Source organism: Cetorhinus maximus, chromosome 12, assembly GCF_964194155.1.
Source record: "Cetorhinus maximus chromosome 12, sCetMax3.hap1.1, whole genome shotgun sequence".
Lineage (NCBI taxonomy): Eukaryota > Metazoa > Chordata > Chondrichthyes > Lamniformes > Cetorhinidae > Cetorhinus > Cetorhinus maximus.
In genome coordinates, this window is record NC_135890.1 from 91,476,566 (window position 1) to 91,503,198 (window position 26,633).

Sequence of the window (26,633 nt, forward strand, 5' to 3'; positions counted from 1 at the left end):
AACTAAAACCGCCCCCCCATCCCTGCAATTATTGTAAATCTCATCTGCACCCTCTCAGGGACCCATATCCTTCCTTAAAGTGTGGTGACCAGAACTGGACGTTGGGGCCTAACCAGAGCTTTATATAGGTTCAGCATAACTACCCTGTTTTTGTACTTAATGCTTCTATTTATGAAGCCTAAGACCCCATGTGCTTTGCTAACCACTCCCTCAATACGTCAGTCCATCTTCAAAAATTGATGCATTTGCACCCCCAGGTTCCTCTGTTCCTGTACACTTTTTAGAATTGTGCTATTACGTCTACATTGCCTCCCCCCCCCCCCCCCCCCCCAAAATGCATCACTTCGCATTTCTCTGTATTAAATTGCAGCTACCACTTGTCTGCCCATTCTGCTAACCTATGACCTGTTGCAGTCATTTTATAATCCTCACTGTTTGCCACTCTTCCAAATTTGGTATCATTAGCAAATTTTAAAGTTTTGCTCTATATTCCAAGATCCAGTACAATTTCAATATGTAAACCTTTTAAAATTTGCATGCATGAGTCTGAGAAATTGCATTTTGTAGTCTGTGCAGGTTTCCTTTTCATTTACCTTTGTAAACTATAGTTTGACTGGAAGAAACTGTACTGTGTAATTTTAGAAGAGAGCTGAAGTACAGTTAGTTTTAAAAAGAAAAATGTGCAATGTACTGTTTTAAATTAATTCCTCTGGAAAGAATGACCTCACATTTATATATTCAAATCCTTATAATGCCCCATTGGCTATGAAATTCAATGAACTCCTTTATAAAGTACAGTCATTGTTTTGGAAGGCAAGCAAGAAGGTCAATTTGTACATGGCAGAGATCTTTTGTTCCTATCTTGGTTTAACATTTCAGCCAAAAGGTAATACCTTTGACAATGTAGCATTTTTTTTCAGTTCTGCCCTGGAAAATCAGCCTTGATCATGCACACACAAGATTTGAATCCACAACCATTTATTTGAAAAGCAAGAATGCTACTGTGTGAAACTTAAACTTTGGCTGGGGTTTTCTGCTGGTGCACATACCAGACTATTTTCTGTCCATCATTGAATAGCAAGAATACAAGCTGAAAGCTCAGCCTCTGTTTGAGTAGAAGATTTAACACCCTTATGTTATGCACAATGTTGTTCAAGGGGACTTGAACCTATTATATTATGGTAATGTTAAAAAGGTATTCTTGCTACTGAAAAGTATTTGGCAAATATCATCTATAATGTTCCTACCATCATATAGAAATTAAATCTTTGGACATTTTTTCAAGCTCAACACCGTTGTATAGAAAAGTATAAGGTAATGGTATACACTGCAGCATGTGTTTGGGCACCAAAATTGAGCTTTAAGGACAATATATTTCAAGCACTGAGATTGCCAGAAGTCCAGACAACACTGGGGTCATCAAAGGAGAGTGAAATCCACACAGGCTTTTATAGAACCATAGAAAAGTTACGCTGCAGAAAGAGGCCATTCAGCCCATTGTGTCTGTGCTGGCCAAAAAGAGAAAAATGAAACCAGCCGCTCATTTTAATTCCACTTTCCAACACCTGGTCCGTAGCCTTTCAGGTTACAGCTCTTCAGATGTAGATCCAGGTACCTTTTTTAAATGAATTGAATGCGTCAGTCACAGCCACCAACTTGGGCAGTGAATTCCAGACACCCAGCACCCTCTGGGTGAAAAGGTCTTTCCTCATGTCCCCTCTAATCCTTCTACCAATCACCTTAAATCTATGCCCTCTGATAATTGACCCCTCAGCTAGGGGAGATAAGTCTTTCCTGTCTGCCCTATCTAGGCCCCTCATAATTTTGTACATCAAAAATTAGGTCCCCCCTTAGCCGCCTCTGTTCCAAGGAAAACAACCCTAGCCTATCCAATCTCTCCTCATATCTGCAATTTTCAAGCCCTGGCAACATTCTTATAAATCTCCTCTGCACTCTCTCCAGAGTAATTATGTCCTTCAGGTTATGTGGTGACCAGCACTGTACACAATATTCCAGCTGTGGCCCAACCAGCATTTTATACAGTTCCATCATTACTTCTCCGCTTTTGTATTCAGTACCTTGCCCAATAAAGGAAAGCATTCCATATGCTTTCTTGACCACCTTGTCCACCTGTCCCGCCACCTTCTAGGACCTGTGGACATGCACTCCAAGGTGCCTCACTTCCTCAACCGTTCTCAATAACTTCCTGTTTATTGAGTATTCCCTTACTTTGTTTGCCCTCCCCAAATACATTACCTTGCACTTTTCCAGATTGAATTCCATTTGCCACTTCTCCGCCCACTCAACCAAACCATTGATATTATTTTGGAGTCGACAGCTATCCTCTTCACTATCAACTACGCAGCCAATTGTTGTGTCATCTGCAAATTTCTCAATCATACCTCCCACGTTCAAGTCTAAATTAATATATACAACAAACAGCAAAGGCCTCAACACTGAGCCCTATGGAACATCACTGGAAACATTTTTCCATTCACAAAAACACACATCGACCATTACCCTGTATTTCCTGTCACTGAGCCAATTTTGGATCCAACATGTCACCTTCCCCTGAATCCATGAGATCTCACTTTCCTGACCAGTCTGCCATTTGGGACCTTGTCAAATGCCTTACTGAAATTCATGTAGACACCATCCACTGCACTATTCTCATCAATCCTCTTAGTTACTCCCTCAAAAAATTCTATTAAGTTAGTAAGACATGATCTTCCCCTAACAAAACCATGCTGACTATCCCTGATCAACCTGTGCCTTTCTAAGTGATAGTTTATCCTGTATCTCAGAATTCTTTACGATAATTTGCCCACCACCAAAGTTAGACTGACCGGCCTGTCATTTTCTGGCCTATCCCTCATATCCTTTTTAAGTAATGGTACAACGTTCGCAGGCCTCCAATCCTCTAAGACCTCATCTGTATCTGGTGAGGATAGGAAAATGACCCTCAGAGCATCTGCTATTTCCTCCTTGGTTTCCTTCAACAGCCTGGGATATAATCCATCTGGCCCTGGTGATTTATCCACCTTCAAGGACATCAGTCCCTCAAGTACTTACCCTCCCATCAGAATTATACATTTGTGAAAGCAGAATTAAAACTGTTTGCATTATAGCCACATAGGAATATTAATGGCTCTTGACATAGATTACCTGTGAATTGTAATCTCAATATTATAAAATTACAGAATTAAACTATGCTTTGATTGCTGATTTGTTACTTCACAGGATTTTTGTTTCTGTATTTTGCACTTTTTTGAATCTCAAATCTTTCCATTCTTTTGATACACCTAAGCCTTATCTCCCTTCTAATGTGAACAACATGATGGTAAATTTACAACCAAATGCTTGAGCAGTCTAATTTATTTGCTTTTTTTTTTTGCAATACTTGTGTAAATCTGGAATCCTAAAATGCAGAACATATATGTGTTTAAGGTCAGCTTTTAAGCCAGCAAATATTGGGATGGGTTTCTGTGTTGATCAGTGCTAATGTTGACCTAAAGTTTTTTTTTTAATAAATCCTATAAGATTGTTACTGTCAAGATCATGAATTAACTACAGAGGATAAATAGTTATAATCATACAGACTGATTGATTGTTTTAATTGAAAATTGTTTTTCTTTAGTATGCATTATATGGAATTCGAAACAAACAGATCAGGCATGATCTTAATGAATGGCGGAGGAGGCTTGAAGGGCCGAATGACCTACGTCTGTTCCTATTTCATATGTTCGTAATCTTTCGAGGCCTTATGGCAGTCAAAAGAAACCACTTTGTGGAGGAGGAGCTGATAGAGAATGCAAAGGAAGGAAAAAGAGAAACAAAGTCAGCCCTGCCCTCCAGAAGTGTGCACCTTGCTGCATGACAATACAGTAGTTGCTACTTCTAAATATTATATTTTCTTAATACAGTACTATCATATCCAAATTTTAACGAACTTCACAATTTCCTGGCTACCAGCCATTGCTTGAAATTTCTTCTTCCACCCCGCCATACTAAATTAAAATTTGATGTGTGTAATATATATTTGAAAGGTACAACACATTATTCTTCTAATAGACCCAAATGCTGGTTTCAGTAATGTATAGTAAAACAGTTTAATTGTAATTTCATAATTCATAATGTACACAATACTACAGTTAAGTCTTTTATATTCTTTTGTATCCTGTGCCATTCAGCACAGGGCCAAAGATCCTTTATATCCTGATCTACTTGTGCTGCCATCTTTAATGACCTGTGTGGGAAGATTATAGTCCGTTTCCTCTTCCCCATTTAAATTTAAATTTTACACGCAGTTTTTTTGGTTTTGGGTGATAAGGTGCATATGGTATGTCAGATCCTTGCAATGTAGTGAGTTGCTTTAAATGTGCTGGGAGTATTTTTCCATGGGAAAAGTAAGAGCAAGAACAAAAGAAATTTAATTTACAAAACATCCCATCACTTCAAAAATGTCTGAGTCCTTCAGAATTAACTCATTTTTTTCAATCAGCCATTTTGCACACTGCAATGAGTGATCAGTTAAGCAGTTGATAGTGATGTTCATTTGAGGGAGGAGTGTTGATTAGGAGATTCACAATCTCCTTCAGTTAGTTGACATGAACCTTCAAGATCCCACGGCACTGTTTGGATCAGCAGATGAACTGAGCTCAACATTTCATCCAACAATGCATCAATCCTATAGTGTATAATCTATGCTGACATTGGATTAGAACTTGAGCCCGCCATATCTGACTTCAAGGTGAGGGCATTCCCAACTGAAGTCAGTCAAATTGAGAAAATTCTGGAATTTCATGTAATGAAAGCAATATTTGTCATGGTCACCAAAAGGCAATGCTCATCTTTGTAAACAGATGGAATTGTGGAATATGATCCCCAAAATGTTGATAAGTTTGAGTATCCATGGCACAAAAACAGAACTTAGTCTCTAAAAAACAATTTATTTTAATAAGTGTTTTTGGGGCTGTGAACTATTTTATGCAAGTAATTTTGGGTGTGGAGAATGAAGTACAGAAGCAGATGTGCTATAAAAAGATAAGTTATTCTGGCACAGAAACACTTTATCAGAACTGAAAATGTTTAACGTTTCTCAACCTGGAAAATACACTCTAGAATGCAGCAAAGTCATGCTGATTATGAAATTGCACCCTTGAGTGTTACGAGAAAACTCTTGAACGTCATGATAAATTGAGAATATTTTGAGAATCCTGGTCTTAAATTCCGGGTGGGGGAGGAGGGGATAAAAATACTGCAAAGATTTATGAAATGTCCAGGAGATGTAGCTGTACAGCATTGAAAAAAATTAATTTAAAACCAAAAACTGCATGTAAAATTAAAATTTAAATAGGGAAGAGGAGATACACTTCAATGTTCCCACGCTTTGGTCACTACAGGTGGCAGCACAATCACGATATAAAGGCGAGAATCTTTGGTCCTTTGCTGAATGGCATAGGATACAAAAGATACAGCTGTAGTAACATGTACAGTTTTGGGCATCCTTTTATTGGTGTGTATGAAAAGCTTAGTGCAACATAGATTCACTAGTTAATTACCAGAGATGAGGATTGCAGGATTTCTGAAGTTGGGGCTTTTTTGTCTTTCACTGAGATGTGTGAAATGTTATTTAAGTACACTATTTCTGTTCATAAAAACAGTATTTTTAAATATAATTCTTGTTTGACCTTTGAAAAAGATGACCATGTTCATCATCTGGGGTGTTTGGTAGGGATCTTCCAAAAAGAAGCATACTTGCCCAAAATATTCGCATCTGTCTGCTCTCATACTTGAGAATTGTATTGAGGCTTTGAATATAGAATCTACCATGAATATAAACTGCTGCAATTTTTATTTTCAATTGCAGATTTTAAAATGGGTTGGTAATTTACCAAATAATAACAAACCACTGATCTGTCACTGAGATCTGACTTAATAACTAAAGGAATACTGCATCTCCCCAACCACCAAATCTTCCTATGTATTCATGCTCGCCCTGGGGCATGACAATCTCAGATTCTTCTCCACTACTCTTCCTCCTCCTTCAGCACCAAGTGCAAGGAGCTTAGGGATTTCTTTTGTCTCCCAAGATTATGACTGTACATACAGCCACTATCTTTCCATACTTGATCCCCTCCAGTGTCTTTCTCAGTCTAGCCCTGATCCTATATTAATTTATACTTTTCCCCCATTTCTAAGTTTTTGCCACCCCCTCACTCACTTCCTCCATGGGACCCATTTCCTGCACTCTGTACTGAACTCTTGATTACTTAATTACTGTTACTCACCCCATTATGTGGGCATCCTGAATAGTTGAGCTTTTCTCAGACATAGTTGCCCTCCACCTTCAAATTCAACTTCACTTAACCTCAAAAAAACCATTCTCAACTCCTCCTTTCTAAATACCATACCATCCCATGCCAACCTGCCTTTTCTCTCTAAGATCTTAAACACATTGCCACTCTTCTGTGCCCACTATCTCACAATTCCATATTTGAATTCCTGTTAACCACTGGCCTGATCATGAATGGCAGCCGTGATGTACTGTCCTCCTTTGGGGATCACCCTTAACTGATTGCCCGGCCATCTGTCTTAAGGTTCTAACCTTGGTCCATTCCTCTGCTACATGCTGCCACTTGGGAACATTATTTACACACAGAAGATGAACTTGTTTATGTTTGTCAACACCCAGCCTTCCTCTACCATCTCCCTTTTTCACATGTCCACTGTCCCCTTAAAACCCACTTTTGACTAGCTTTAGCCAACTCTCCTAAATCCTCAAGTGCTCAGTCCATTTCTTTCCTATATGAAATGCATAGGAAACTTCATTAAATTATAGGCGCAACAAAAGTGCAGCTTGTGTGCAGTATTATAGTAAGTACTTGCTTGTTATGACAGGCAGGTTCAAAAGCTGCCTATCAAACTTTTAATTAAGAGGGATGTTGGAGTGTGTTTACTTCCTTTGCTATAAGCATGACCTGTTTCCAGAATGGCTGATTTTAAAATCTATTTAATTTTGAAGCATGCATGTTGAGGAGGTACTGTGAAAGTGCACTATGTGCAATATTAATTGAAGAAAGAGAAATGGACAAAGGAGGCTGCAGAATGGGACAGCTGAAGATAGTTGCATGCAATAAAGTGGAAAAACTCGTCGTCAAGTAACTAAAGATTGGAGCAGCGATATCTTGTTATCATACATATAATCAGTTATAGTGCTTGCACACAAATTGCAGCTCAAGGACATCTCATTATTTTGATGTTGATGTTCATTCATAATGGTGTTCCAGAGTTGCTTAACCCATCATGTGAAGTGCTCTAGTAGACAACATATCTTGCAGATCTCTGTAGTTTTGCAAATTTTTTAGAATTTGGGCACAATACGAAGGTGAATGTAACAGTGAAAATGTTGAAAAGAAAATTTGTTTAGCTTTCATTCCATGATATAAAGGACAAACACTCTAAAATGCAGCTCACCTTTCCAATGCATTTACAGAAGGATGATCTGAAATATGAAACATTTTGGAGCATTTAGCCAAGGAAACTGTATAATAACAAACAGCACCTCAGTTCTCATGTTTAAGCCCTTCTGTTCAACCCTCCTTATCTCTAACTTCTTCTAGTCCTACAACCCTCTGAGAATTCTGCACCCCTCCAACTCTGGTGTCTTGTGCAGTCCCTGCTTCCGTGTAAACCCTTTTTCCTCTCCATCTATCTCTCCTCATTTAAGGTGCTGTTTAAGCCCTATCTCTTTAACCAAACCTTTGGTTGCCTGTCCTAATGTCTCATCCTTTGGCTTGGTATCAATTTATATCTAATTATGAAGTGCCTTGGGAAATTTTAGTGCCTTTAAATGTGCTATATAAATGCTCTATAGAAATGAAAATTATTATTGTGCTTCTTCTCTGGGAGGGAAGTGTAAAGCAGAAGGTTAAGTTCACTCAAAGATGATGGCCTGGATTTCGCTAACCTCCATAGCCTTGCTGAGAGATTCTGAAATCTCTGTAGCAAGTACTTCCAGTTCTCTCTGTGCAATTGATTGTAGTGTAGCTTCGTAGAGATTCCCACGTTGAGCTGCTGTGATGTTTTCAAGCTATTCAAGCAGCTAATCACATTAAAGAATTCTCACGGACAGCCAAACAAAATGAAAAGCGCTAATAAAATCACTTTTTTAACATTTCTGAGTGAAACAAAGATTGAAATATACACATAAGGTGAAGATAGAAAATGAAATATCATGAAAAAGCTTTTTAAAAACTTAATTAAGAAAAATCTAGTAATTAATCCTAATGGAGACATTTGACAAAATCCCACATTTTTTCCAAAGCCAGATTGGTTGTTCAGCAATAGTTACCACTCAAGATCACTGTTTAAAAACTCAATTATGCCTTGTTCAACAAGGCTTACTTTATGGGGTTTCTAACAGCAATTATGAGAGCAAAGAGGGGAAGTTCTTGCCAGGTCAACTGATTTCACTAATACCTGGCTCTGGAAATTTAGTGCAGCATGTGCCGGAGCAATGCATGATAACGCAGCTTCAGAATTTCCACGTTAATCTGCACTTGTACTAAATCTTGAAGCTGTGGCCAATTTCAGAGGGGTCCTATCAGCATGATAATGACAGTTCAACATCAAAAACCCTGCAAATTCTAGGCCAAGCCCACTGATGGAATTTGGAAACTAGTCAGCCCTTTGTGAAAGCCCAGGAAAGCTGAAGCCTGGGCCAGGTAGGCTGGAAGCACTCTAGGGCACAATTGATGATTAACCTTAGAGGAATAGAAATTCCGTTGGGAGCCAAGTTTTGGCTCTGCCTAATTACCCTTAAGCTTTCTGCACTTGAGCAAATGGGATATTCCCCTATGAGGAGGAAATGTGCACTCTGAATCAGGTAAACAGAAACTTTAGCAAAGTGCTGCAGATGCTGGAAATCTAAAATGGAGGTGCTCTCCGCCCTCTAGGATGACATAAAAAGATCCCATGGAACTGATCAAAGAAGAGCAGAGGGATAGAGGGGTTCTTATGTTGTCCTGGCCAAATTTATCCCTCGGCAAATGTCATAAATGACTAGCTAATCTGTTTTCATCTCATTGCTGTTTGTGGGACTGCTGTGTGAAAATTGGTGCTGAGTTTCCTTTTTCATCCTTTCTGAATTTCATTGGCTATATCCCTCAGCTGGTATATCAAAATCCTTACCTTTAAATATTGCTTTTTCATACCTCTGAAATTTCATCCAGCACTACATCCCTATCCACACAGCTCTTCTAATTCCAGTTAAGTAGGGCTTCGTCCTGAGAAACCTGGACTTTTCTGCCTTGAAAGATGAGCGAGAACTTTGCAGAGAAATATGAGCTTGTAAACAAGAATGTAATACTAAAGATTGGCTGGAACGCTGCCTCAAACTGAACTGGGCTAGTGTGACAAGCAGACAGCTTTTTAAAAAAAATGTAAACTGTGGATTTAAGTGCCTTGAGGTGTTTTGCAACTTTAGAGGCATATTGTTGATGTCAGTGAATTCTTCATACACAACAATCAACATGTGGAAGAAATTCTGCTGGAGTACTGGAGGCACAAACCTTGGAATCATCTAACAAAAAATTGGACACGTTGATGTAGAAAACTGTAGGGTCTTCTGGATGACTGAATTAGAGAGTTTCCCTCATCTCTTGGCTTGACATGTTCTGAATGCACAAACAATATCTGCGTGTTCTTCTTATTATCAAAAGTGCACCTTTCCTCCATTTAATATGATATTCCCATTTGCACAAGACAGTGAATAGCCATGGGGCCAGAACCCCACAGAACAGTTTGTGTTCCACATGACATGTATTGAAAAGAACATGAAAATGAGGCATGTGTTTTTTTACTAAATTGGAAGAGGCTGAACCAAGATTGTGCTCTTCTAATTTTATTAATGTATCTTACTCTAGCCAGTCCTTGAATAAATGCCATATATGCACCAAGTACCATGTATCTTCTCACCTGTCATTTTATTTTTTTCATCTGAGCACAGAATTGTTGCAACTCTTTTGCCTTGCGCATTTAGAAAAAGATTGTAACTCCTCAGAGGTAAGTCAGCTTTTTGCAAGGTCAGAGTCCACATGAGGGGAATTTCCCATCCTTCCTCACCTGACAAAAACTAGGCAAGGGGCAATTAAAATGAAGCAAGTAGGAGTCGTGCTCATTGACCTACTGGCTCTGATCATACCGAATGCAGTTTTAAATTGCAGGCATTCAACATACCTTCCCAAAGGCAGTGAGATCTTGTTTTAAATATGCAGATTGAGTTCAGATGACTAGACCAGGACATGTTTACCGTTTTAATGTTGGCTTGCATGGGGAAGAGCATACAGCTTTCCTGACGAGCTAAAGCTAGCAGGAGGTGGTTTGGAGGAGAACAGTTTTTATGCTGTGTGGAACTAAGGGGAGGGGGAACACTCCTCTGTCAGCCTTGGATACACCTCTCTCCCTGTCTCCCTCCCCCATACACACACCTACCTACTTTGGAGCTGTCTTCAAAGTGCCTGATTTTAATGGCTGGACTATCATTTCATGCCTACTTCCTGGCCATTTTCTTGATGAAGCCTGACCATTACAGTTGGCTGGGCTTGCTCCTAGATGGACCAGCCACTCGATCAATTTCCTGCTCAGGAGTTAAAATATCTCTTTTGGAGTCAATTGATACTGATTAAATAATTTTTCTGTAGACTTTGGTCATGATCATTAAATAGAATTCATATTAGGCATTGTATTTCGGCAGCACTTTCCAAACCTGTAACCTCTACCACCTAGAAGGACAAAAGCAGCATGGGGACACCACCATCTGCAGGTTCCCCACCAAGCCACACACCATCCTGACTTGGAACTATGTTGCCATTTCTCCAGTGTCGCTGGGTCAAGATCCTGGATCTCCCTCCCTAACAGCACTGTGGGTGCACCTATACCATATGGACTGCAGCGGTTCAAGAAAGCAGCTCACCACCACCAAGGGCAATTAGGAATGTACAACAAATGCTGGCCATCCGGCATTGCACAGATCCCATGAAAAAAAAACCCTGCAAAGATTATTACTTTCACTAATGCAGTGGGATAAACAATTTTAAAACTGTTTGGGAAGGGGTCAGCCTTTCAGAGACCCGGCTTTTTGTTGCTCTGAATTGAATCTGCAACTTGAAGGAATTCCAGAATAGAACACCAAAAGTTCTCTCAATATTGGTTTGAATTTGTTGTAAGGAAACAGCCTATTCTCTTCTGTTGGATGCAGCTAGGCTAGCGTCAGTGGGTTTGATGATGTACATGATGCTGTCCAAGTACCAGTATTTAAAGGGGCACTCCAATCACGCAAGTTGAAGCATTCAGAGTTCAAAAGGAGAAAGAAAAGTGTTGCCATGGAAGGTAGACGGACAAAAGCTTCTCCCCATTTCACCAATGCCTCCCTTGATGTGCTTCCTGGGCTCTAAGGACCCTGTTCCCTAACAGGAGAAAGAAGCCAGCTGGAGAAACCAAAGCAGCATGGTTGGAGATGGCACAAGAGGCCAGCAGCAGGAGCACTATGCCATGTCCCTGGGTCCAGTGCAAGAAGCAATTGTGACCTAAGTGGGCCCAGAAAGATGAGAACAAAGGTACAATCACCTACATCTTGATGTGCACAAACCCCCTCACTTTGCCTTCTCAAGCCTACTCCAGAACTTCGCCCCTCACACCAGTTACCTTGCAGATGCACACATCCCTCTCTGTCTATGCACTTCCTCACACCATCATCTATCTATCCATCGACCACTGACATTTGCCCTCGTCCAATGCAATGTCATGCCTCTCCCTCATAGCCACTCTCAACAAAAGCTCTCCATCCATCAACACGTAGCATTTCTCTCTCATAGGTCTCTTTCTCTTCTTCTGAAAGGAAGGGAGAAAAAAATACAGAACACTAAGGAGAGGCAGAGAACCGGAGGTGATCCTCTAGCTGTCTCGCAACTCGTGTCCAGGCACCCAAAGTTCTCCTTTAGCATGTCAATGACTCATTTGATGGCATATCTGATGGTTATATGGCATTCTTTGCAGCACTTCTTAGCCTTATCTCTCGGGTTTCTGAGCATTATCATCAACCACATTTTAAGTGGCGATCCCTTTTCTGAGTAGCCTACTGGTAACTCTGCTTTCGAGTGTGGATAGCTGGAAAGGTGGAGAGCCACAAGATGAAACCAACATGGCAGCCGCCCAGGAATCTGGTGTACCACTGCACAAAGCTGCACACTTTTAGTGTTGAAACCCTTGTGTTTGGCAAACATACCTGGGTGATCAATGGATGCCTTAATTGCCACACTTGCAGTCAGTAACACCCTGCACCTATGGGAAGCAAACAAATACTGCAAATCTGAGCACCTGGCTCATTCTGCTTGGCATAGTCACAGGCAAAGCTGACATAATTGGTGGCTTTGGCAAATGGTAGTGATTTTTGACAGCCGCTGGCTGCAAATATTTGTCACCACCTAACGTGTTTTTTAAAAATTATTCATTTGTGGATGCAGGCATTGCTGACAAGGTCAGCATTTATTGCCCATCTGTAATTTTCCATGAGAAGCTGGTGGTGGTGGGCTGATTTCTTGAATATAATGGAATGGCTATCTAGGCTCTTTCAGAGGGCAGTTATGAGTTGATTGCGTTATTGTGGGAGTTGCATGTAAGCCAGACCAAGTAAGGATGGCAGATTTCCTTCTCTAAAGGGCATCCGTGAACTAGATGGGTTCCAGTGGTTTGTGGTCATTATTACTGATGCTGGCTTTTTATTCCAGATTTTGATTTAATTAAGTGATTTATGTTAGGGCTTGAGCTCATGTCTGTGAATCATTAGTTCAGACCTCTGGATTGGTCGTCCAGTAATGCCCACCACTTTGCTGCCGTACCCTGTTCAAACTTGGCTTATCTACCTATAGACCCTCTGAGCTGGGTATATCCTCCTGTAAGCTGCATCTCTTTTTTTCTGTCTTCCTCTCCCCTGTGCAGCTACATGTCTGTGAACAGTGTGCTGGCGTCTGGTGCTAGTCATCTTGGTTTTCATCTAACACCTAGACTAAGGCAGCGTAAGTGACACTCGTGCTGACCTGATGCCTCCAAAGTGTGTAAAATAGCCTCTCAGTAATTGTTCAGTGAACAAACTCCTTCCTACAAACAAATAAGAAAGCAGCATATTTTATTGGGATACTTTCTTCACATGGCTTCAGCCCTTTCAGTTCTCCTTGCTTATTCGCCCTTCCTTCACTGGCAAATTCCAGGGAACACAAGGACCTATAATTAAAGTGTAAAAATTCTTTCGAGTTATCAACAGTCATAGATTGCAACTCTTTCAAGTACAATCACAGTTCTTAGTTTCCGGGAGTGGGACATGAACCCACAACCCTCTGATTCAAAGGCGAGGGTGCTATGAACTGAGCCACAGCTGACACCTCAAAGTTTAAAGATGCACATCAACATCACTGAGTGATTAACATGTGTTAAGTGGCAGCCCATCTCTCCGAAGGTGTCACTTACACACAGACTAAACTTTCATGCTGCTGTGAAACCTGGAAGTTGGTGGTGGCTGTCAATTTCACTGGTTTGAAAGCCCCATTCCCAAATCCCCACATTCCTCTAAATTGAAATCCAGCCATTAACTTCAAACAAAGAATAAACATTTCAGTAAATTTTCTTGTTTTATATTAAAGATGGCATGATTTTAAATTCCAGTGATCTGAACTAAATTCCTAAGCAATGGTTTTGGAACAGAAATTCTAAAAACAGTGATTAGTGATTGAATTTTTAGATTAGTTCTGGCTCAGAGACTAGAATTTTACAAAACAAAAACAAAAATACCTGGAAAAACTCAGCAGGTCTGGCAGCATCTGTGGAGAGGAACACAGTTAACATTTCAAGTCCGAATGACCCTTCAACAGAACTAAGTAAAAATAGAAGAGAGGTGAAATATAAGCTGGTTTAAGGGGGGGTGGGACAAGTAGAGCTGGATAGAGGGCCAGTGATAGGCAGAGATAACCAAAAGATGTCACAGACAAAAGGACAAAGAGGTGTTGAAGGTGGTGATATTATCTAAGGAATGTGCTAATTAAGGGTAGAAAGCAGGACAAGCAAGGTACAGATAGTCCTAATGGGGGTGGGGTGAAGGAATTGAAAAAGGCTAAAAGGTAGAGATAAAACAATGGATGGAAACACATTTAAAAATAATGGAAATAGGTGGGAAAAGAAAAATCTATATAAATTATTGGGGGAAAAAGGGGGGGAAATCAGAAAGGGGGTGGGGATGGAGGAGAGAGTTCATGATCCAAAATTGTTGAACTCAATATTCAGACCCGAAGGCTGTAAAGTGCTTAGTCGGAAGATGAGATGCTGTTCGTCCAATTTGCGGTGAGCTTCACTGGAACAATGCAGCAGGCCAAGGACGGACATGTGGGCAGGAGAGCAGGGTAGAGTGTTGAAATGGCAAGCGACAGGGAGGTCTGAGTAATGCTTGTGGACAGACTGAAGGTGTTCCGCAAAGCGGTCACCCAGTCTGCATTTGGTCTCTCCAATGTAGAGGAAACCGCATTGGGAGCAACGAATGCAGTAGACTAAATTGAGGGAAGTGCAAGTGAAATGCTGCTTCACTTGAAAGGAGTGTTTGGGCCCTTGGACGATGAGGAGAGGCAAAGTAAAGGGGCAGGTGTTGCACCTTCTGCAGTTGCATGGGAAGGTGCCGTGGGAGGGGGTTGAGGTGTAGGGGGTGATGGAGGAGTGGACCAGGGTGTCCCGGAGGGAACGATCCTTGCGGAATGCCGCCAGTGGGGGTGAAGGGAAGATGCAAAGGACTTAGTTTCATACCCTTACGCCCTCATCTCAATGAATTTCGGGCTTGGCATGATGCTGAACTCTTCTTCCGCCGCCTTCGTCTCCATGCTCACTTCTTTGGGCAGGAGTCCTCTCCCCGTTCAACGGATCCTTTTACCCACCTCCAATATTCTCCCTCCACTTGGACCCCTCCCTCTGGATTCTTACCTTCTCTTGATCTTTTCATTGAGAACTGTCGCCGTCTCAATTTCTCTGCTCCTCTCACCCACTCTAACCTGTCTCTCTCTCAACTTGCTGCATTCCGTTCTCTCAGGTCTCCTTTCAAGTGAAGCAGCATTTCACTTGCACTTCCCTCAATTTAGTCTACTGCATTCGTTGCTCCCAATGCGGTTTCCTCTACATTGGAGAGACCAAACGCAGACTGGGTGACCGCTTTGCAGAACACCTTCGGTCTGTCCGCAAGCATTACCCAGTCCTCCCTGTGGCTTGCCATTTCAACACTTCACCCTGCTCTCCTGCCCACATGTCCGTCCTTGGCCTGCTGCATTGTTCCAGTGAAGCTCAACGCAAACTGGAGGAACAGCACCTCATCTTCCGACTCGGCACTTTACAGCCTTCGGGTCTGAATATTGAGTTCAACAATTTTAGATCATGAACACTCTCCTCCATCCCCACCCCCTTTCCAATTTCTCCACCCCCTTTTCCAATAATTGATATAGATTTTTCTTTTCCCACCCATTTCCATTATTTTTAAATGTGTTTCCATCCATTGTTTTATCTCTACCTTTTAGCCTTTTTCGATTCCTTCACCCCGCCCCACCCCTATTAGGACTATCTGTACCTTGCTTGTCCTGCTTTTTACCCTCAATTAGCACATTCCTTAAATAATATCACCACCTTCAACACCTCTTTGTCCTTTTGTCTGTGACATCTTTTGGTTATCTCCACCTATCACTGGCCCTTTATCCAGCTCTACGTGTCCCACCCTCCCTCAAACCAGCTTATATTTCACCTCTACTTAGTTCTGCTGAAGGGTCATTCGGACTCGAAACGTTAACTGTGCTCCTCTCCGCAGATGCTGCCAGACCTGCTGAGTTTTTCCAGGTATTTTTGTTTTTGTTTTGGATTTCCAGCATCAGCAGTTTTTTGCTTTTATACTAGAATTTTACAGGCCACTCTGAAAATGTTACATCCAAATTGTTTTAAATTAGACTCGACATTAGATTTCCTATCCTTTCCTTTGTAATGGTAAAACTTCCAAGTTTAGTGCACATTTATAAAAAAACCTAATAAAATGACCAAATGCTACTAGGTTTATTCCAGTAATGCAGTGTTGGCTGTGGCTCAAATAGGTAGCGCACTCACTTCTGAGTCACAAGGTTTTGGGTTCAAGTCCCACTCCAGGGTTTGAGCACAGCAATTAAGGCTGACACCAGCGTAGTGTTGGAGGTGTCGTCTTTTGGATGAGATGTTAAAACTGAGGCCCCATTTACCTGTTTAGATGGATATAAAAGATCCCATTGTGCTATTTTTGAAGAAAAGCAGGAGAGTTCTGGTCAATATTTGTCCTTCAATCAGCATCGCAAACACATTATCTGGCCGTTATCTCATTGCTGTTTGTGGGATTTTACTGTGAGCGTATTGGCTGCCACATTCCCTAGATAACAGGGACTACACTTCAAAAAGTCTTCTTTGGCTGTAAAATGCTTTGAGACACCTGGTGGTCGGAAAAAGTGTTATATAAATGTAAGCCTTCCTTTTTTTATTGACTTTGAAATATTGACTATAGTAGCTATCTTGATCCAGCCGCCAGTTGGCTTGCGGTAGATCTTGTGTGATAAAATAAAAGTGGGGCTGCAACTTTCTCCACTTTGGTTAAATGGTTCACCACTTCAAAATGTTGCATGCTACATATGTGCAAACCTGGTTGTAAAGGAAATTGGTGATGGAACCTGTACCGCACCACATTAATTAACATTGAATTTCAGCTCTACCACTGCCGCTTATTTTTCTACAGAATACACATTGTTTTGAATATTAGCTATGTAGTGTCTGTAGCCAAATAATTGCACCACTGTTTCTCCCAGCTCAGATGCATTCCAATTCATCTGTAGATCAAAAGTTGGATTGTTATAATCCAGGCAAACGTTTGGTCAGTAATTTTATATTAAGGCAGGAAAGTAAATTCTTATCTTTAATTCCCATGTATGTCACAGTGATTTTTAATGTGCTTTTGCTTAACCACAACTTCTAGTTAACAAAAGTGGAGCACTTTAACTAATTTGTATAGGTCAAAAACCAGAAGTTCAGGCATGAAATTGTAGATTTACCTTTTGTCTTGATTTCTGAACAAGCATATAATTACTCTAATAACATTAAAATGTTTGACTTTCATTATTTAAAGCTCAGTCAGTGCTTTCTAGAAACTGAAAAAAAGTCCCTAAAACATTTGCTGTATTTCCTTTAATTTTGGGGAGGGGTGTGTGTAATTGTTTTTTGCTTATGGTGATGGATATGCTTTTTCTGGTGATAGTGTTCCATCATTGCTCTAATCTTCGCATCACAAGTGTATCTGCCTCACTGTTGAGCTTTATTACCTAGGTCTGTTTCTGGAATTCCCTCCATGGAGGCCTCTGCCTTACCACAACCATGCCTCCACCTCATGACAGATTCACCTCTTCATCTAAGCTTTGGTCACCCCATGTAATGGCTTTGTTTGGCTTAGCATTTGTGTTTATTTTGGCTCTGTCGAGCATCTTTTTTCAACTCATTCAAGGGATGTGGGCATTGCAGGCAAGGCCAGCATTTATCTCTGAGCACTTCATTGTAAAATACACTTTATAAATAGTTTCTGTTCTCGAATCTGAGGATCTTAAAAGACATTGGGGAAGAAATAACAAAAGCTTAGCTTATAATTTTCCAAGTTTTCTACAAATTAAAATTCAACCAGAGCAATAGAGAATGGCACATGTCATTGCCCCTATGCAAAAAGTGAAATTGGACTAAGCAAGGATATTATAAACCAATTCATTTTTAATTAGATGAAATTGTTAAGTAATAGAGGGGTAGGAACTAATCAGGGCCAGTCAGCAAGGACTTGCCTAACTAGAGAATTTTTTTGAAAAAAAAATGGAGAAAATGAGTGAAGAAAATTCAGTGGATGATCCATGTTGAGTTTGAATAAACCTCTGATAAGATACCATATAAGATATGGTCGTAAATAAGATTTATGAAATGATGAAAATATGTATACTGAGATGGTTGGGAGAACAAAGCAAAAAGTGTAAAGAAATTTCTTGAATGGTTTGAGGTTCTTGGGTTTTTCATAGGGTCCATATTGGAATGTTCTTAATGATCTTGACAAAATTAAGGGAGTGAGATCAAAATTTGCTGATGACATCAAATTGTGTGTATTAAGCTTCAGTGATGACACATTTTGCACAGCAGCATCTATACCATTTTCCAATTTGAGTGTATTTGCAAGTACCATTTTGGTTATACCATTAAAAATTGATATAACCGGAAAACCTTCACAGCTTTAAAAATATTAAAGGTAAAATATTAATTTTTGTGTTTTTCTTTAGGTTTCAATGTGATCTTTTCCAAGAAATAAAGATTTTCTGTAGGGAGAAAGTCAATCAGACTGTAACTACATTTTGGTGAGTGAATTTTGAACCTACTATTTTTAAAATGTAGTAATTGGATGTGTTAAGAATTTGGCAGTTGAATAAAATTTAAATATAGTTTAGAGTTGTAATTTTAGCATTTTGTTTTGTGGAAACGGTTCAAAAATTAAAAGCAGGATTTCAAAAGACATAAAAATCTTGGAATAAATCATTGAGAAACAACTCCTCTGTTGGTTTTCCCAAATTAAATTTTTCAGCATTTCATTTGGCTATGGTGTATTGGGCAAATCGAACTAGCACAAATGTGCCTGCTGTAAACAGTGAGGAATGAACTTGGAGTGAGTGAGGGGGTGACCCTAAAAAAACTTAATTTATGTATTGTCTTTGTCTAAAGCCCTTCCCAATATTGAATTCAGACTGCAGGTTGTAGAGTCAATGTTCTGGAATGTGGAAACCTCTCCTCCACAACATAGGGATAATCTGCACAGGCAAATTAGGTTCTAGGTTTTTGGTGTTTTTTTTCCTACTCATCAAAGATGGTAATTCTTTTTATCCCTCTCCCTCATATTCTCCATTTAGCGGTCAAACTGGTCAGAGTTGAATACATTTTTACCCTCAATGTAGCTACAATGCAAAATTCAAGAGCTATCGTCACCCTAAATATCCTCTTCAAAATTAAAATTGTATTACATCACATATACAGTCCAGAAACAGGCCTTGTAGCACAATAGGTCTATGTCAGTGTTTATGCTCCACACGAACCTCCTCCCACCCCTTTCGTTAACCCCATCACCATATCCTTTTATTCCTTCCCCTCTCATGTTTATCCAGCTTCACTTTAAATGCAACTGAGGGATTTCCCTCAACTAATCCTTGTGGTACTAAGTTCCACATTCTAACCACTTCTGGATCTTTTAGTGATTATCTAATATTTACGGCCCCGAGTTCCATTCACAAATGGAAACATTGGGCAGGATTTCCATGGAGTTGTGAAGACTTTGTGGACTTTTAAAATGGCAGGCAGGACCCAGATTCGGAAGTCCCGTCCTGCACCTTAACAGATCCCATTTTGCCAGTAAGAGAAAGGGAGTGTGGTGTGACTCTCGCGTGAGGGAAACCTGAACTCAGCAGGGCCATCTGAACTTAGTGTTGAGTTCAAACAGACCCATTTTTGCTGTTGCAAGGGCCTCAACCTGCAGTGAGAGTCACTAATTTTTAAAATAGACATAATTATTTAAATCCCCAGCCCTTGGGCTGTCTCTTTCAATGGGCATTGAAAGAAACCTGTGTTCTAGCAGCTACAGTAGTTATTTGTTGATATTTCCCCTAGGGCTATCATTGTCATTATTAATGCTTGGCTGCTTTCTGCAACCTACAATTATCTCAGCAGTAGCTCCTATGTTCATAGTTTGATTGACAGCTCAGAGATTATTAAAGGCTTAGCTGCCTTTGTGGCATTATGAATATAAGTCTGTTTTTATAAGGGATTAAATACTTAAGGGGATTTAAAAGTTTTGGATGGGCTTTAGTGAATGGGGTGTCTTTTTAATACAGTGAAGGCTTTAGTAGATATTTAGACCTTTATTTTGTTTCGTCTCAATATGGCTCAAGAGGTCGCCCAGTAGTGAATACTGGGCAAGTTTGTACAGAGGGTCTGAGGTCTAAGGATCATGGGTGAGAGGGGCCATAATTTGGCATGGGTGGATGGAGGGACATGGGGGCATGGAGGTGGCTTGGGGTGTGGGCGGAAGGTAATGGGGTGAGGGCTAGAGGGCCTAAGATTTAAGGAAACAAGTGGGGCAAAGTCCAAGAGAAAACAGACCATCTCAGTACTCGGCAGCCCCTGTGGCTGCATCCAGTTTGTATCTGCTGGGGGTGGCAGGCCTGACTCCACTCTTTCCACCCAATCAACACTGCCGCTACTGCTGGTGACCCCCCACCCCCCCAAAGAGCGAAAATCTGGTCTAATGAGGCACTTTGCCCCAAGGTGGGTAGCGCAAGTTTCCCGACTTGTGCTAACTGCCTCAGAAGCAAAAATCTCTGTCTATCTTATCAAACTCTTTCATATTCTTTAGAACCTCCATCAAGTCACTCTTCAGTCTTTTTTTCTACAGAAAAGAGGTCCAGCCTGTTCAGTTTTGCCTGATGACCATAACCTCAGTTCATTTATCATCCTAGTAAACTTTTGCACCTTCTCCAGTGTCTCTATATCTTTTTTTATAATAGGGAGACTAGAACTGTTAACTGATAATGTGTTGGCTTAGTAAGAGTAAGCCAATATTCATTCAACCTCTTCTTCCTTTCCTGTACCTGCCCTTTTCTCCCCTGCCCTATTTGCAACTTGCTATTATGTCAATTGTGCAGAGCCTGTCTATGAAAGTCATTAAGAGCTTATTGACACTCTGGAAACCAACTACACAATGAAGGTGGTATTTATTGTCTCTAAGGTATTGTTTGGCACTATTGCTGACTCCTTCAGTTACTTTACTGATAATTGGGATGAGGTTGAGCGGACAGGGATTGGATAGGTTAGGCATTTTATAGATTGAACGTACTCAGAAACCTTCCATGTTGTCGGGTATATAGATGACAAAACTGCTGCACTTGCTCCTCCACGTGAAGGCCTGCCCTAAATGTTCCAACTCTGTTACCTCCATTGGAATTTCAGAAGTAGCACCACTTTCTGCTTCCCTGGCTCTATTTTCCTTTGACCATCCAAGCCTTCAAAACAATAGTCACTGCCCTTCAAAATAATTAAATTATATATGGAAAACTTTGAAATATGTAAAATAATTATATAAATGTAGTTCTACCTTGTCTTTCTCAGTCAAACGCATATTTGGGTGCTGCTGCAAACTTAGTTGATGACTTTAAATGGATAGATAGCCTCAGGACTATTGGAATAGCTGATCTAGAGGGTTGCAGTTGCCTTTTCTAAAAAATAAAGCGGAGAAGCAGTCAGAACATCAGCTTGATCTTCTAAAGATATATGTGGCATTTTAAAACTCGGATTTGTCCCCTGATTCCGGCACAAGCGATGTTCCCTGATCTGAAAACAAGATACTAACAGCAAAATCTATTCATTATGAGATCCTTCTGTGCTCCCTCTCCACTTTTGCTTTGAATCTCAGACCCCATTGCAATGCAGGTCTCCATTCTTAGTCCCTCTGCATCTATCCAGAAACAACCCCCCCAGTTTCTCATCAGTAAAAGCAAAATAACTGCAAATGTTGGAAATTTTATTAAATCAAACAGAAAATAGTGGAAGACCCCAGTACCAGCTGTGGACAGAGAAACGTAGGGTTAATATTTAAGGTTATTGCCCTTTTTTGATAGAACCCTCTCGCAAGTACATTTTGCAGTGATTCCCAGACTTCCCAGGACTAGTCAGTTACCCCAGGTTTACTACAATGTTAAAAGAAATATCTCACAACCACAATATAAGCCTGCTGCACTCGAATACAACCACCAACTCTCTCCAGATATCGAGTCTTGCTCCCTCCCAGTCCAGGCTCTACATCCTAGTTTCTCTAGCCCAAATATGTGCTACAGGGTAAAACTTTACTTCCCTGTCCCACATAGAATCCATTTGCATGTTTTAATCTTTTGAAAATTTAAAGATACAAATTCAATGAAAGACGCTTATGATGCATACAATCGATAGCTTACAGAGAAGAAAGGAGGCAAATGGAAGAATCAACAGACAGAAACAAAAAGGGAGTGTATACGGCAATTGCGAGGGAGAGAAATGACAATAGATGAAAGACCAGTGCGTATAAGAACAGTGGATAGAAAACTGGCAATAACAGGAAGAGACATAATATTTACTTTTAGCTTCTGAGTACTGCAACTGGAGAGCAGCATGTTTGTTATTTGTGTTCCATCTATTTTGATTTCTGTGATTTGGGTACAATTATATTATGTGTGCATCACCAAAATTTGGGGATTCTTGGTTATCATTCAGTTTCTATCATCCATGGTATGTGGTGGGGTTGGGTGGGTGGGGTGAAGCCCTACATTTATGTTAAATAATTGATATTCTATTCTACAATCAAATTTTATGAACTTTTATTTGATTAATGAAGGCAGATTACCAGTTGTCTTCTCTGTGTGATGCTGGTTTAGGGATGGCTTAATAGATGGCTGCAATAGTTTTGTGGGCCCAAGTCACTCTTCCTTGATCAGATGATGGCAGAAAAAGTACACTGAGGTAAGTTCATGAACAAAACTTACTTCAGAAATAGTCATAATATTTGTATATTTCAAAAATTAATTTTTCTAGGATATTAGAACTGCATGGAAATCAAGAATGAAGGTACTAAAAAAGCATAATGACATTAAAAATTTGAAGGATAAACTTGTATGTTCATTTAAAATTATGACATTAATCTTGCAAGCCATTACAACTTGTATGAATCCAATTTATACAGTGCTATAGTAATTTGTTTTTGCCTTTACTTTATCATTGGGGTATGTCCAAATGAAGTCGCATTATTAATCTCATTTTAATGTGAATTTTCAGATTTGATCTTGAGTGAGACAGAAGTACAGAAAAGTGATACTGAGGAATAATACATTGCGTGTAACTGTGGAATTGACATGGTGAGTCGGTTTCTAGTATTGTAATGTTTTCGTAGTGCAGTCTGTTATGCCTAGTAAATTCTCTTTGAATTGATTTTCATCCTTTAGGGACTTAGTATTCCATGAACAGTTCCTTAGAAATGTTGAACATGATGCAAGACTGCTATTACCCTGCCCCAAAACAGCATTTTTAACACTCTGCTTTGGATTGTTTTTTTAAAAATAAGATTAAAACCCAAATATCTTAGATTTTTAAACAGACCAACTAGTTTTTTTCAAAACCATTGCTTTAGCTTTTCTTCCTCCTCCTCTTGCCCTTCCCCCTTCCCTGCATTTTCAATACAATCCATAACCATCAAGTCCTGCTACTGGTTGCGCTCTCTCTCTCTCTCTGTCCTTTCTCCAAAGGTGGTTGCTTTCTCTAGCTCACACTCCTTCCAGGCATTCTCCACTCTTCCCTGCCCAGTGCACACTGAAACCCCTGCTGCAATCAATGATTTGTACTTAGTTATATGTAGAACATGGCCTATAGAACTCCCAAGATCACCATATCTCAAGCTCATTCTTCCTGTCAAAAGATCATGTTGACTGCTCAAGAGTGTCGGACTTCTCCAAAGTTGAGACAAAGTCTTCAGTCACTCGTCATGTATTTTGTATTTCTCTAATTTCCACCCAACCTTCCACCTGCCTCCACTTTTGTTTTACTTTCCAGTCTGCTCCAGAAATTTGTCTTGATGTAGAAGATCAATACCAAAGATAACCTTAAGTGTTAGCCGCGTACATAATCATGCTTTTCCATCTCTGTATGTTGCATAAAGACCTGCTTCAGTGTTCAGAAGGACCTAAATAACTGTGTGTCCAGTACAGGGGTTAATTTTAAGTTAGAAAAGCATTATCAATATAAGGAAGCTTATAGTATTAAAACTCTTCCAAAGTGTTGTGCAGATGGAAAATAAATCAAAGTTTCACTTGTGTTAGTAAAAACAGAAATCACATGTGGGACAACTGTAGCTCCCTTGCCATGGTAAATAACTATGGGGCAAAAATGATTTTCTTTCATTGAATGGACTATTCTTTATGATCCCATGATTCTACCCATGTCACTAAAAGAGTTGAGAGTGCACTAAGGATAATTAGACTTTAAGTTTTTGCCTTCCTTCTGAAAGTCAAATTCTTGGTCTTCATTGGTGCTCCTGTCTATATCTTGAAGATTGGGGTTCACTCTGCAGGCAAACTTATACACGAGCTAGGCGAGCATCCTGCCCCTCATGACAATTTGTTAAATAAGCCCACACTACATGTATTTAAAAAGTTGCTGAAAGAAGCTATATTGGGGAAAGTTCTTTTATTTCATTCTTCTCAAAGCCATGGACTCCAATTGAGATATGGTTCTGCAGGTGCCAGTACTTCACCTGAATATCTGTTCATCATGTGAGCCCTTACAGAAGGTGTTGGAAAACAATTTTAGTTAAGAGGCATCACAACTGAGCCTGATAAATCCCCAACGTTAACATTCTTTCCAGCAGAAGTCACTGGACAGCAGGCAGGTGTGGAATTCCTGATTGACCTTTTTGTTCCTGCCTTGGCTGAGATTGGCACAGATTTGAACCTGTGCTAATATTGTCTTCCTGCTGGTTTAGTTGGTGTCTACTCACTATGCCATAAGCATTTTACCGGTGCTTCTTGTCAAAAGCATTTTTGATAGGCCTGTGCGTTTTTTGTGATTTCTGTTATGCATGTACTTAGCAAGATGAGATTTTTTTCTTTTATTTCCAATCATCATCTCAGGTTAGCTACCATTAGGTCAGATGTAGGACAGTGTTCTTGCTCTTCCCAATAATGTAAATTAACTTGAACTTTGGAGAGAAAAAAAAGACTGCCTAACCTGTATCAGTATGCTATCTTCATTTCTTGCATCAGTCATCCTGTGCCTCTGAGTGAGACTGAGTTTAATGACCTTACTGATTTATGGTTAGTTTTCTGCACTGTCTCCTGTCCACTTTGAACTGACACATCGGAATTGTTAAAAGATTCCTATATCTAACCATGGCTGAGACTTCAGTTCTTATTATTAGTCTTGGCGAAAATGGGATCTCAAGGTTGAAATGAACAGGATTCCACTTTTATTTTTGCTACTACCTCCTTAACAAATATAACAGTACTATTTGTGAATGCAATTAAGTTTGTAGCTTATGTACCATAATGCCTATAACACAAAACTATAAAAGGAGTATGTTTTGGGATGACGTGATGCCTTTTATTTCAAGTCCATGCTCGGCACAGGGTCCATTACTAATTTTCTGGGGTTTTTTTCCCCTCTGACCGGCATCACTCCTAGGATAGTGCAAGAACAATCTGTCATCCCAGTGCACAGGGTGTTGTGCAGATCATTTTAAAGCTAATTGGTAGCTAAGTGACATTTTTGTGACTTTTCCCAATGCATTTCATTTATAAAGTTACAAAAAGTTAATTTTTGGATATTGCTAACTTTAAGATCCTATTTATGCACGATTACAGACTGAAACATGAACACTACCAAACTTTATCCCTGGAACTGCAACTATCTTGCCCATTATTAACGAATCCTTTCCAGTCTCATTGTGGGGGAGTCTAGAACTAGGAACACAGTATAAAAATTTGGGATCTCCCGTTCAAGACGGAGATGAGAATTTTTTTTTCTGAGGGCCGTTAAGTGTTTGGAATGCTCTTCCCTAGAGAGCAGTGGAGGCTAGGTCATTGAACATACTCAAGGCTGAGTTAGATTTTTGACTGATGAGGGAGTTGACGATTGACAGACAGATTAAGTGGAGTTGAGGCCACAGCCAGATCTCCCATGATCTTAACAAATAGCAAAGCAGGCTCGAGGGGCTGAATGGCCTGCTCCTCCCAATTCTTGAGTCTCTTTTATGCTCCCATGCTGTCTCTTATGTAAAAATTGTAAGATCTAGACTCCAGACCTCCACAATCACTATAAATTATGCATTTGTCTTGTGTAAACTGCACTTTGTTCGAAAGGGTTATTCTTTTCCTATCTAAAACACTCTACCATTGTTAGGTACTCCTATGATGGTGACTACCCATGTTGGTTGAGGATGGTTGAATTTGAATATTTGTCAATCTTGAGAATCCGGCAATCTTGCTGCAGCTGGTTGACTTACTGGAATTTTGCTGTAGTATTTAATATAAACTGTTTTTCAGCACGCAAGCTATCACTTTATTCTGATTTTTTTGATTTGCCACTTTGAAATTGTCAATTTCACAATCAACATCTTGTGTATCGGCAATTTTGGGTCAAACTGGCCTTTACCACTGCTTTGGGCGCACATAATTATGGGAATGTATACTTAATGGAAAATCTTTCTCTTACATTAAAAATCCAAAGCTTGGTTCTGCAACAGGTATTGAAATGACCCTCTTGAGCTTTCTGAACTAAATTGTGATTTCTTTCAGCATGTAAATGAAATTGTGGCATAATTGTGCCAACATGCACTGGAAACTTATTTAAATTATGACGTGAATAATTAATGGTAAACTGCTTTATAATGCTGAATAGTATGGAATTATTCCTTTCATCAGTGTTGGTACCAATTTAATAGTGCAAATAAAATTTAACTT

General features: G+C 39.9%; 1 protein-coding gene across 12 annotated transcripts in view; it reads left to right on the forward strand.

Annotated features, from left to right (window-relative positions):
• mtmr3 (myotubularin related protein 3) overlaps positions 1-26,633 on the forward strand; it is a 100,966-nt gene that overhangs the window by 9,175 nt on the left and 65,158 nt on the right. For 8 of the 12 annotated variants that reach the window (XR_013578192.1, XM_078554094.1, XM_078554082.1 and 5 more), the window contains exons 2-4: positions 18,396-18,470; positions 22,563-22,647; positions 22,960-23,039. Coding sequence is in view for 11 of the 12 variants with exons in the window: in XM_078554094.1 (XP_078410220.1) it covers positions 23,037-23,039 (3 nt within the window). In the remaining variant the exon portion in view is untranslated. Of the gene's footprint in view, positions 1-18,395; positions 18,471-20,801; positions 20,885-22,562; positions 22,648-22,959; positions 23,040-26,633 lie in introns of all 12 variants that reach the window. The other 4 variants (XM_078554085.1, XM_078554086.1, XM_078554087.1 and 1 more) reach the window with 4 other exon arrangements.